This window comes from Lathyrus oleraceus, chromosome 5 (assembly GCF_024323335.1).
Source record: "Lathyrus oleraceus cultivar Zhongwan6 chromosome 5, CAAS_Psat_ZW6_1.0, whole genome shotgun sequence".
Taxonomy (NCBI): domain Eukaryota; kingdom Viridiplantae; phylum Streptophyta; class Magnoliopsida; order Fabales; family Fabaceae; genus Lathyrus; species Lathyrus oleraceus.
In genome coordinates, this window is record NC_066583.1 from 153,089,622 (window position 1) to 153,103,576 (window position 13,955).

Consider the following 13,955-nt stretch of genomic DNA (forward strand, 5'->3'; position numbering starts at 1 on the left):
AAATACTGTTCTAGCTATTGTCACTCCATTAGGAAATGTGTGAAAGACAAATTCAGAAGTCAAGAGGTTGGACTAGAACTAGCAGACGAGCTTGCAAGGAATTTGGGTAAAATTGAATATGAGGAAGGGAAATTAGGGATTTGGACTCTTGAGAAATTATGGCAATTAAAAATAAAAAATAAAATAAATAGAAATAATGTCTGCCCTTTTAAAAGAAAGAGCCACATTAATGATAAATCATCCCCTAGCTTTGAAAACAATATCTATTCCCTTAGCACATGCTACCTAAACTCAGCAACTGCCATTTCCATTCAACTTCTAAGAAAAGCTCAGCTAGGGCAAATAAACCTTTCTCAAAAGTCCTTCAACATGTCTCAACATCTATCGTCATCTGGTTCCAAACCCTCCCAACATGCAAAGACTTCATCCATGGAGTTTGTAGATGAAGACATAATGGACGTCACTCCTCTGTGCATGATACCGGGGGACACCACAGGTACCTCCTCCAATGCTGGAGATAAGCAAGGTAATACCTCTGGTAACTCCTCTCTTCCTAAAGACATGTATTACACTGATCGCGCTATAAGGAGTCTGGTTACTAGAATACTGAGTGAAGGACATAAAGTTGAAGGGGTCTCTACCCCTCTGTCCAGAACGGAACCCTCTCCTGAGAGAGAACCCCATGCTGATAAAGATGATGATTCATCTAGATCAGAAAAAGAGGTGGCTGCTGAAGGGCTTTGTTCTCTAGGTAAAACCCTACCTAGCAAGAAACAAAATGTGTCTCAAGAAAATATTATTGATCTGGAGAAAGAAAGCACTGAAGGAGAAGATGATCCTTTGGTTCATCTGGTTAAACCTAGCATAGCTGAGAAACTGAGAACTAAGAAAGGAAAAAGCATAGCTAAAATGAGAGCTGCTAGAGTGAAAAAGACTGCAGGAGTAGGACCCTCAAAACCCTGGAACAAGGTTGAGGTTGGAAAAAGAAAAGAAAGACACAACTCTGATTATGAGGAGGATGTTAAAGACGATGTCCTAGACATCTCCCCTGCAAAAAGGCAGGTTGTTCAAAAATCTCCTGGCAAGGCTGCTGCTGTCCATCTAGACAATATCTCCTTTCATTTGGAAGTTGGAGCAGCAAAGTGGAAATATGTCATTCAGAGAAGAGTAGCCATTGAAAGAGAACTTGGACAAGAAGCTGTAGAGGTAAAGGAGGTTATTAATCTGATCAAAAATGCTGGACTCATAAAGACTGTGGTAACTCTACCCCAATGCTATGAGGGGTTGGTTAAAAAGTTTATTGTTAATATCCCTGAGGATATTCATGATAAGAACAGCAGGGAGTTTTGCAAGGTATTTGTAAGAGGCAAATGTGTAAAATTCTCACCAAGTGTCATCAACAAGTTCCTAGGAAGAGGAATGGATGGAGGAGTAGACCTAGAAACCACAGATAATGAGGTCTGTAGGGCTATCACAGCTGGCCAAGTTAAAGAATGGCCTAGTAGAAATCACTTATCAGCTGGAAAACTCAGTGTTAAATATGCCATCTTGCACAAGATTGGCTCAGCTAATTGGATTCCTACTAATCATGCCTCTACTATCTCCATCAATCTTGGAAGAATCATTCGTGCTATTGGAACAAGGGTTAACTATGATTTTGGCAAGTTTATATTTGAACAAACCATTAGACATGCTTCTACAAATGCTGTGAAGTTACCCATTGCCTTCCCCTCCCTTATTTGTGGCATTATCCTAAGCCAACAACCAGGGATTCTGAGCACAAGTGACATCCCAAGCAGGAGAAAATCCCCTCAGTCCATCCATTACAAGCTGTTTGAGGGAAGTCATGTCAATGATGTCATGACATCTTCCAGAAGGGAGTCTGCATCTAAAGGAAGCCTGATTGACCAACTAAAAGAGACCTGCAAAGAATTGGACAATGGTATAAGGGTGGCCAAGGCCAGAAAAGAAGCTTTAGAAGTTCTCATCTGCAGCCTGGAAAGGGAAGACACAGAAAAGGCTGATAAGGATTCAAATGCAAGACCTAAAACCCAATCCAGTGGCAACTCTGGAAGCTTGGAAGACTCTGAAGGTGTAGCTGAAGATGAAGATGAAGGTGAAGGAGATACTTCTTCTTCTGATTAATGGTTCCTGCCTGTATTGAAGACTGGGAGGTGTGGTGGAAGCTGGGCTGCTGTTTGGAAGGCTGTTGTCTTGATTGGTTTTTGTTTTGTTTTTGTATTTTGTGGCAGTCCTCTTGATGCATGTTATGTAATATTTAGGGCTCTTAATGAGTTCCTTGGATTTGTTCATTATTCCAGCTATCACAGTTGTGTTTAATGATGTTGTGTACTTCCTGAATATTATGTTTTAACATGCTTAATGTTATAACATCTGTTTTAACTTTCTCTGCTAGGCCAATAGACATTTATTTTGTCTGAGTGGTCACCTTTGGTCAATTTTGACTAAAAAGGGGGAGAAGTGCTTGATATGGAAGTTGTATGTGGCTGATCAGAAGGACAACTATTATTGAAAGAGGTGCACAGGTGTTGATGTTGTAGCAGATGTCAGTATGACATTCTGGCTGGTACAGGTACTGGAGTTATAATAGCTGTTTTTTGGTGAATGCACAAATTTAGGGGGAGAAGAAGTACCCTTGTGCATTGTGAATTTGTGTGTCTTACTAGTTGCACCCATAACTAGTAATTCTGTTGATTGTTGCACAGATTGAGGAGGAGGAGAAGTACCCTTGTGCATATGTGTATTACTAGTAGCCATAGCTAGTAATTGTTTTGCTTCTGCTGCTGATTAAACTACAGTTATGTGGTTTAAACTGCTGATAGTTTTCCTTGTGAACAAAAAGGACAGATATATGTTTTAGCCAAAATTTGCCAAAGGGGGAGTTTGTTGATTCTAAGTGTTGGCAACAATTTTGGTAAAACAAAGAGTGTTCACAAGATGTCATGTGTGATGTCTTAACATAAGATATCCTATGTACCTGCTGGAGTTAAAGAACATATGCAAGCAGGATTGTTTCAGAATGCCACATAAAATAACAAGGCTTCTGATATTGGTTGTACCTGCTGGAGCTTAACTAGAAGACATGTTCATGCAGGATTGTTTCAGATGACATACACAATGTCATGGTATCTGATATGGCTGTACTTGCTATAAAAAGAAATATGGATTATGCAGGATTTTTCCAGATGTCAGACCCGATGTCATGACATCCTGTACACAGAACATTCAGTATGAATGTCTGGTGTTTTGTGATTGCACAATTAATGGAAATCATTGGTTGATTGAAGATATGGCTAGCTGGCGCATTCTATCAGGGATTTCAACCAAATTTACTTATTTTCCAGGAAGATCTTTACAGCTGTTATAAAAAGATTTGATTGGAAAATATATTTAGGGTTTTCAAGATGTCCAATGTTTCTATAAAAAGGGACTCAGAAAACCTGATTGAACACACAACCAAGACTGAGCGAAATTTAGAGAGAGAGAGCTAGGGTTTGTGTCTATAGGTCATTCAAGTCATCCATTGATGATTGAATTGGACTGATTTGTCTTCTTGATCAAAACTTTGAAGCAAGATCAAGAGTGTGTAATTGAAAAGTATTTTCTTTTCACAAGGGATTGTTGTTTAAGATCACGTGTTTGTGGTTGTAAGGGAAGTGAGTGGGTTCTCATATCTAAGAGTGCTTAGGTAGAAATTGCACGGGTAGAGATTAGGTGAGAAAGACTGTAACTTGGTGAAGTGTACGGATAGTCTTTGAACTAATTCTGTTATAGTGAATTTCCTTCCTGACTTGGTAGCCCTCAGACGTAGGTGAGTTGCACCAAACTGGGTTAACAATTGCTTGTGTGATTTGCTTTTCAATTCTGTTTAATTATCCATTGTTTATAACCAGATATCAGTGTCGTGACATCACCTTCGACATCTTATATCTGAAACCAGAATTTCACCTTTAGATTTATTGACTAAATCAAAAGTAAATCATACAATTCGAATCTCCACCGCACTTCTATTTATCCAAAGGAAAGGTTAGAAAGCGAACAAAAACCGAGAAGTTTTATCAAATAAAAAACTAATAAAAAAGTCAGAGATCGGGGTAAGGGGGTTGGTTATGCAATGAGAAGGTTTTAAGCACCCAAAACATCCTAGGTACTCCTTGGGAGCCCTTTTCACAATTGTTGCAAGGTAGGTTGGTATTTGTGAAAATTGTTTGTGCAAACATGATTGGGGATATGGGAGAAGAATGTGCAAATTATTAAAATAATACTTGAATTAAAGTAAACAATTAAAGGTCAAACTTCAAATCCATTTCAAATCAACTTTGAAAAGTCCAAATGGATCATCCTAAGTTCAACAAGGTCAAACAAAGTTTTACAAAAAATTTCAGCATTTTTAGAATCCAGAAACTATTTTTAAACAATTAAAAATGAATAAAAAATAACCTAATTGAACTAAAATCTCAAATAAATCACAAATCAATTAATAAATTGATGAGAATATTTTTCATAGATCCATCATCATTCAAAGAGGTTAAGAAACTATTTTTGTATTTTTTGAATATTGGAAACTATTTAAAATGAATTAAAAATAACCAGAAAATAGAAAATTCATAAAAAATATCAAATGACAAAATAAAAAATATTAAAAATCAATTTCAGAAACTAGAATTAAAAAGGGAAATCATGGCGCTTTGGATTCATTTCATTAAATGACCTGGCAGATCCAAGGGTAGTGGAGTGCGCGCGCATCATGAGTCCAAGTCAACTAAGCCACACAAGGAATTAATAAAAGTCATAACATCTGATGGCCATGATTTAAACTGGAGATCAGATCCAAGGGTCCACATTCAATCTGGCGCTGGGGACGGTGGTGTACACCACCGTCTTCTTCGGCGAGCATGAAGATTCCGGTGGAAGTTGCAGACATGGAAACTTAACCAAATGAAGTGATCCTCATATCTTGGAAAGCTGGGGTGATGTACATCACCCCTGTACCATTGGTTTCTCCTCTAGACTCTTATATGAAGAGAAATTAGAGAGAGAAAATCATGGTGTTCAATCTAAACTTCATGGATTTGCAAAATTAAGAACACAATTGAAATGCCTCTTATGAGAGGACTTCAGCCAAGCCAATAAACACAAGAAATAAGCTATAACCAGTGTGTTTCGATTGAAAAAATTTTGAGCATCAACCTTGGAAATGCAGATCTATGGAGCACGATCCTTCACCAATCTTGATTGTAGTGTGTTCTTCAGATGTAGATGGAGCAAGGCTAAGGAATTTAAATCCAATATTCAACCAAGGAAGTTGAAAATTAGATCTGAAAATTTGAAATGAAAGAGAGAAATTACTTTAGGTGAGGTTTTGGATTCAATTATGCAACATCTAAGGCGCCTTTAGGTTGGAAAATAGTGAAGCTGAGCATGCTTATTTATAGCAAAACCTGATGCAAGCAAGGTGAATTCCATGTGCATGTGTGATGAGGGCCTCCATGCATGGGCCTGTACAAGCGCATGGAGGGTCCAAATCCAATTGGAAATGCAAGCTGGGATGTAATTGAACTGAAATGGACGTCCAGATGTGAATGATTTGGCTTGTGCATGAAGTTTGAACATGGTTTCCATAAATGCACCAAAATCTTCTCCTCTTCGAAAATGCATATTCCCAAAATGAAACTTGGCCTTTTGGGTAATGGTTAGAAAGGTCTTAACATGAGGATCAATTGTTATGTTGAACAAACTTCATTTGGAATTGGGAAATTAGTGAAAACTGGTCATAAAGTTCAAGGTACAAAACATGTGCATGTGAAAATTTCCAAAATGGACCAACTTCAAGCCCTTCTATTTCAATGATTCAATCCCCAAATGACAAGACCTTAAACATCAAAGTTATAGATCGTTTCAATACAATAAATATGGACTTAAATTGTGCATTTGGATTTTTGATGAGAAAGTTATGGGCACTTGAAGTTGGACTTTTTCACATTTCAATGCCTTTGGTCCAAAGTGACCTATAATGTTTTTCATTATCACATGTATTTATTTTAGGATTATGAAAATTTGTTCAACATAACAAATGAATTAGACATCTTAAAATTTCCAATTCATTTGATCCCACCTAAAAATAATGAAAAATGAGAGAGTTATGTCCTTGGGAAGTTGACCTAAAATTAGGGTTTCAGTCAAAATGACCTATAATGTTGTGAAATGTATGATGACCTTCCAAGCTTCAAATCAATTTTTAATGAACATGAAAGTTGTTAATATGGTTCTTAAGAACATGTTTAATATTGAGGTCATCTACATTTGACAAACACATAAAAAGTTAGGTCTCAGTGGATTTCAAAATAGTCAGATGAATTGACTAATCAACTTCTCAAGTGCAAACTTCAAACCTTGATGAATTAATGATTGTGGACACTAAAATAATCTCAAATATGCATGAAATTATGAATTAAATGACTTCCCTTGATTATATTTGATCATGGGTTGAGGTTGCTTCATGAGCAATGCACAGTTGATGCACAGATGAATTAGGGTTTCCTTGGGAAACAAGTCTCAAGCCCTTTGGTTTGCTTTGATCAAATTGACAAATTGAGATACTTGGGAGGCATATATGATGAATGAGAGATTTGGGAACCATTGTCATGCTTGCTTTCACCTTCACCTGGCCATATCAATGAGCATTGGGTCTCCTAGGAGCCTCAGATCTTATGATTGCTCAAGCTACAAAACAAACAAGTTAGTGACATATTTTTGTGCTTTTGGTTAGTAAACAAAGTAAGAAAAACAATAATATACAATTCAAGCATGCTTGGTGGTATCAAACCAACTCACACAAGTTCCCACCCAAAGGTTAGGAGCCAAGATGCTATGATCCTTGAGGCCAATGCAATGTGCAATGATATGATGCCATGAGGGATCTTAGGGTCAAAATTAGGGTCTTACACAACCATTTGGGATATATTTACCATTCTTTATTGAACTCTTCATCATAATTTAGGAGTCCTAGATTCACTCATTTTGACCATTTTAGGTACCTCCAATTGATGCTTCTTTGCTTGTTTGTCTTGAGTCCTATTTGCTTGCTTTTGAGACCATAATTTGGATTTTGTCTTGTGCATTCCAACTTGAGTACTATGTGTTGGTGTAAGCCCTAGAGGCTAATACTTTTGGTACTTGTATCGAATTGTTTATTAATAATAAAAGGCTTTTTCTTTATTATGTTTGTTTAATAAAGTCCCTGGAATAGATAGTCCGTTCAATGTATCAAGTATGACTTAATCATGAGATCACATTAAACATAAGGGCATTATTCTTCAAGTATCCGTAGTCGAGATTTATTGTGAAGTGGGATAACATTAAAGCATAAAGACTATTATGTTTATAGACTGATGATCACATCTCATGGATCATGGATAAGGAGTTATCAAGTCTCAAACATAGGTATGAATATTAAGAGTAATATTTATACTGGATTGACCCGCTATGAGAATACTATATAGAAAGTTATGCAAAGTGTCATAAGTTATTCTCATGGTGATAATGGTGTATACCACTCTTCGACCTGAAACCACTATGGACCCTAGATGTAGAGTCGAGTGCTTTATTGCTGATCAAACGTTGTCCGTAACTTGGATAACCATAAAGACAGTTGATGGGTACTCCGCGAAGCATGCTAAGGGACATGAGTGACCTAGATGGAATTTGCCCATCCTGCGTAACAGGATAAATGTCTATGGGCCCAATATTGAACTGGACAAGGATGACACGGTCTATGCCTTGTGTTCAATATAGACATAAGGGCAAAAGGGTAATTATACACATAATTATTATCATAGAAGTATTTGTCAGATCACATGACATTTTCGTGTCTTGGGTAGCAGTGATGTGTTGCTAGATACCGCTCACTGTTTATTATGTTAAATACGTGATTTAATATAATTACCAATGTCGCGAAAACCTATAGGGTCACACACAAAGGACGGATTGATGAGAGATAGAGTAATTAAGGAATACTGTAATGTACGGTTCCCTTAAGTGAATTATAGAACATCGTAAGGTACGGTGTACTTAAGTAGAATACAAAATATGGTAAGGTACCACACACTTAAGTAATTTTGGCATATTATAAGATATGGGTCATATACACTTGAGTGGGCTTTTTAGCTTGCAGCCCACATAAGTGGTTCTATAAATAGAACCACTTGGGTAGAAGCATTGTCACTCTTGCAATTTCATTTCTCTCTCTCTCTCTCACTCAAAGCCTTCATTCATAGCAGCTAACACTGAGATTAAAGGAATCTGTTCGTGTGGACTGAGTAGAGGCGTTGTCATCGTTCAACGTTCGTGATCGCCACAAGAGGTAACGATTCTATCATTGATAATGCCCATTTGTAAGGATCATTAAAGGAAAAATTTTAAATTCCGCTGCGTTTTGGATCGCAATTCTCCTTCAGTGGTATTAGAGCCACTTACGAAACCATGAATCTAATAACTGTTTTTTTTCCTGTAATAATACAATTAAAGACAGAATGAATCAAAGAATAAACGAGTAATTAAATCGAGACCGGTCAAGTTATATATATGATATAAGTAATCCTGATGCAAAATACGGTATATATGATATACTGTCCCTATTTCATTCATTCAAACACTTAAGGGTTGTTTTCCTTTGAGCGATCAATGGTCGTTTTCTTCTTGATCCGACATTAGTATGGTGAAGCAATGACGTGTTAATCAATCATACTGAATCAACAATCGAGATGTGTTTGACGGTCTGAAATTGGTGCATTAAGGTTAGTGACGACACAAGGGTTGTGTCGCCAAAGAGTTATGCGATTAGGGTTGTGACTGCACAAGAGTTGTGCTTTCTAACATATTTTCAAACAGTGTTAACCAGTTAACGTATTTGGTTAACCGGTTAACGCAAGATGAAATACTTCTTTCTAACAGATTTTCAAACAGTGTTAACCGGTTAACTTATTTGGTTAACCGGTTAATGCAAGACGGAATACAATTTTCTAACAGTTTTTCAACAGTGTTAACCGGTTAGCGCATTTGGTTAACCGGTTAACGCAAGGCAAAATACACCCGTTCCCGCTGACCGGGCAACGGACCCCGGCTAACTCTGCGTAGTGTGATCGGTCGTCGAAATTTAATTTGATTTTAATTAATTAAAAGAATTAATAATAATAATAATGTGTTTATTATTGTCTTGTGGTGATCGGTTATGGCCTTAGTTTTCCTTTATTTTGTTTTGGGTTTTAAAATACGACATGCGTGTCGTGCCTCTCTTTTAATCTCTCAATGTAACTTCTTTTCTCATCTCACTCCCTCGTATGTAAAACGAGTTTCTTTATGTAATGTAATGTTATGAAGAAAGCAAAGAAGTCAGTGCCAAAGGAGGACAACCTTGAAGATCTTGCTTGGAGAAGCTTAGATCGTTATTAGGTTAGCTTAGGTTCTCTCATTGGCTTGGGAGAACAATTGCGCTAGGGGCCATAACTGTTTCATTATGTATGTTGATGCATGTGTATGTATGTTGATGTATGATGATGCATGTGAGAGGCGATTTATATGATAAATAAGCCGGTGAGATCAGAATAATTACAATTCCCTCAAATTAAAATATTAAGTTTATGCTTTCCAAGTTTTAGCACTCATCAAGACTAGTATCAGATAATGTAGGTTTCGCCTATGCGAGGTACATGTTCTATATCAGTAAGGTGCGATGGGATAATTGTAATATCCAACTGCTAAAACAATGAGTCAAACTTAACTAAACAAATTATAATAATATTATATATGTTTGCTTTCCAAGTTTTAGCACTCATCAAGACTAGTATCGGATAATGTAGGTTTCGCCTACGCGAGGTGCATGTTCTATATTAGTAAGGTGCGATGGGATAATTGTAATATCCAACTGCTAAAACGATAGGTCAAACTTAATTATAATAATATTATATATGTTTAGAAGCAAGAGTTGGGAATGATCCATATGATGGATTGGAATAAGGAGTTCTTCACCCAACTGAAATTTCGAGAGTTGTATGAGATACAATTGGAAGAAGTTCCTACCTAAATAACCTAGTTTTGTGTAATCCGCCTACGCGGACTTAAAACGAAGTGAAATATGGATCTCGACCCACTAGAAAATCTTCCAACGGAATTTTCCGAATCAAATGGTGAGGGTCATTTGTTTTGAGTAAAATAGTGGGAGCATATTTAATTAAAGGCCTAATTAAATATGTCAATGATACTTATATTTTCATTAATCTTAACAAAACACCTCTAACAAACATTTTGTGATCAATCCTTGACAAGGAAAAATTGTCTGGGACAAATTTTCTGGATTGACACCGAAACCTGAGGATTGTCCTCAAACATAATAGAAAGCTGTATGTCTTGGAGAAACTTGTTCCTGAAGAGGAACCTCCTAGTTCTGCGCCTAAGGCAGAAAGAGATGCTTATAAGAAGCATGTCGATGATGCCAATGAAACTGCTTGTCTCATGCTAGCTACCATGAACTCAGAATTGCAAAAGCAACATGAGAACATGGCCGTGTTCGATATGATCGAACACCTGAAGATGCTCTATCAAGAGCAATCAAGGCATGAGAAGTTTTGAAGTTTCAAAATCCCTTTTTCAAGGCAAGTTAGCTGAGGGAGCCCCTGTAACTCTCCATGTGCTCAAGATGATTGGGTACGTGGAAAACCTTGAGAGATTGGGTTTTCCCCTCGGAAATGAACTTGCGACTGATTTGATCTGACAATCGTTGCCATATGGATTCAGTCAATTTGTCCTAAATTTCAATATAAATGATATGGACAAATCTCTTCCTGAACTGCTAGCCATGTTAAGAACTGCTGAGCAGAATCTGAAGACAAAAAGGAAGTCCATTCTGATGATCAGAAATGGAAAGAGACAGAACAAAAGGCCCACCAAGCAGGGTGATAAAGGGAAGGGCAAGGAAGTTGCCAAACCCAGACCCACTGTTGCTGCTTTGAAGCCTAGTGGATGCATAACAAAGGCAGGCACCTGCTTCCATTGCGGTAAGATCGGACACTGGAAGAGAAACTGCCCAAAGTACTTGGAAGATGACAAAATCTCCATTCATTGGAAAAAGGTGAAAGAGCTGATGATCTTTTGGCCCTCATACATACTGATGTATGTGGACCATTGAACATACCAGCAAGAGGAGGTTTTCAGTACTTCATCACATTTACTGATGATTTTAGTAGATATGGTTATGTGTATTTAATAAAACACAAATCAGAGTCCTTTGAAAAGTTCAAGGAATTCAAGAATGAAGTACAAAACCAACTAGGTAAGAATATTAAAACTCTTCGATCAGATCGAGGTGGTGAGTATTTAAGCCTAGAGTTTGATGACCATCTGAAAGAGTGTGGGATCCTAGCCCAACTTACTCCTCCTGGAACACCCCAATGGAATGGTGTATCTAAGAGAAGAAATCGAACCCTGTTAGACATGGTCCGATCCATGATGAGTCACGCCGATCTTCCAAACTCCTTTTGGGGACATACACTATTGACAGCAGCTTACACACTTAACCGTGTTCCATCCAAAAAGGTTGACAAGACACCATATGAGATATGGAGTGGTAAGAAACCACATATGTCTTACATGAAGATTTGGGGTTGCGAAGTTTATGTGAAACGAAAAATTTCAACTAAGCTTGAGCCCAAATTTGACAAATGCTTATTTGTGGGGTATCCTAAAGAAACAAGAGGGTATTACTTCTACAATCCTTCTGAGGGCAAAGTGTTTGTCGCTCGAACTGGAGTTTTCCTAGAAAAGGATTTTATTTCCAAAGGAATCAGTGGGAGGAAAGTAGAGCTTGAAGAAATTCAAGAATCACAAAGCATCGATACACCTATGGAGGAATTAGATCAGGAAACACAAGTAGTTGTGGAGGAGCAACCTGCTCAAGTAGAACAAGACCAGCGTAGGTCAAGCAGGATACGTCACCTACCTGAGAGATATGGATATCTCATAAATGATCAAGGTGATGTATTACTCATGGATCAAGATGATCCTGTGACCTACCAAGAGGCCATAACTGGTCCTGAGTCTGAGAAGTGGCTAGAAGCCATGAAATCTGAAATGGATTCCATGTACACAAACCAAGTTTGGACCTTGGTAGAGCCTCCTATAGGAGTTAACCCTATAGGATGCAAGTGGGTCTTTAAAAATAAGACTCACATGGATGGTAAGGTACATACCTATAAGGCAAGACTGGTTGCAAAAGGATATAAACAAATTCATGGGGTTGACTATGATGAAACCTTTTCACCAATTGCAATGCTTAAATCTGTTCGGATTTTACTTGCTATCGCTGCATATCATGATTATGAAATATGGAAGATGGATGTCAAAACTGCTTTCCTTAGTGGGAATCTTCTTGAGGACGTGTACATGACACATCCTGAAGGATTTGACATACCAGAAGAAGCCCAAAAGATATGTAAGTTACAAAGGTCAATCTATGGATTGAAGCAAGCTTCCAGAAGCTAGAATATTCGTTTTGATGAAACAGTAAAACAATATGGATTCATCAAGAACGAAGATGAGCCTTGTGTCTACAAGAAGGTTAGTGGGAGCATGATCATGTTCCTGGTATTATATGTAGATGACATATTACTCATTGGAAACAATGTCCCTACCCTGTAACAAGTAAAGTCTTGGTTGGGGAAATGCTTTTCTATGAAGGACCTAGGTGAAGCAACCTATATATTAGGAATCAGAATCTATAGAGATAGATCACAAAAACTGCTTGGCCTAAGTCAGAGTACGTACATAGACAAAGTGCTGAGACGCTTTAACATGCATGATTCCAAGAAAGGATTCATACCTATGCAACATGGCCTGTGTCTATCAAAAACACAATCCCCTTCAACTAAGGAAGAAAGGGATCACATGAATAAGATTCCATATGCATATGCAATAGGATCTATCATGTATGCCATGTTATGTACTCGACCAGATGTCTCGTATGCTTTAAGTGCAACGAGTAGGTACCAATCTGATCCTGGTGATGCCCATTGGGTAGCTGTCAAGAATATCCTTAAGTATTTGAGAAGGACTAAGGACTCATTCTTGATATATGGAGGTCAGGAAGAGTTGGTTGTAATTGGATACACCGATGCTAGCTTCCAGACAGATAAGGATGACTTTAGATCATAATTTGGTTATGTGTTTTGCTTAAACGGTGGCGCTGTGAGCTGGAAAAGTTCAAAGCAAGATACAATTGTTGATTCTACAACTGAGGCCGAGTATGTTGCTGACTCAAGTACAACAAAGGAAGCTGTTTGGATCAAAAAGTTCATTAGTGAACTTGACATAGTTCCTAGCATTGTGGATCCCATTGGTCTCTATTGTGATAACAATGGTGCTATCGCACAAGCTAAGGAGCCTAGATCTCACCAACGATCCAAACACATACTTAGGCGTTATCACCTTATTCGAGAAATAATAGATAGAGGAGATGTGAAAATATGTAGAGTACTTACACTTGACAATATTGCTGACCCACTGACAAAGCCTCTTGCGCAGCAGAAGCATGATGGCCATACTAGATCTATGGGCATTAGGGGTATGCCTGATTGGCTCTAGTGCTAGTGGGAGATTGTTGGTGTAAGCCCTAGAGGCCAATACTTTTGGTACTTGTATCGAATTGTTTATTAATAATAAAAGGCTTTTTCTTTATTATGTTTGTTTAATAAAGTCCCTGGAATAGATAGTCCGTTCAATGTATCAAGTATGACTTAATCATGAGATCACATTAAACATAAGGACACTATTCTTAAAGTATCCGTAGTCGAGATTTATTGTAAAGTGGGATAACATTAAAGCATGAAGACTATTATGTTTATAGACTGATGATCACATCTCATGGATCATGGATAAGAAGTTAT

General features: G+C 37.7%; 1 protein-coding gene across 1 annotated transcript in view; it reads left to right on the plus strand.

The window, feature by feature from the left end:
- Positions 1-369: 369 nt before the first annotated feature.
- LOC127079386 (uncharacterized) overlaps positions 370-13,955 on the plus strand; it is a 28,745-nt gene continuing 15,159 nt past the window's right edge. Inside the window, exon 1 of the mRNA XM_051019768.1 lies at positions 370-1,458. Within this exon, the coding sequence (XP_050875725.1) occupies positions 370-1,458 (1,089 nt within the window). The remainder of the gene's footprint in view (positions 1,459-13,955) is intronic.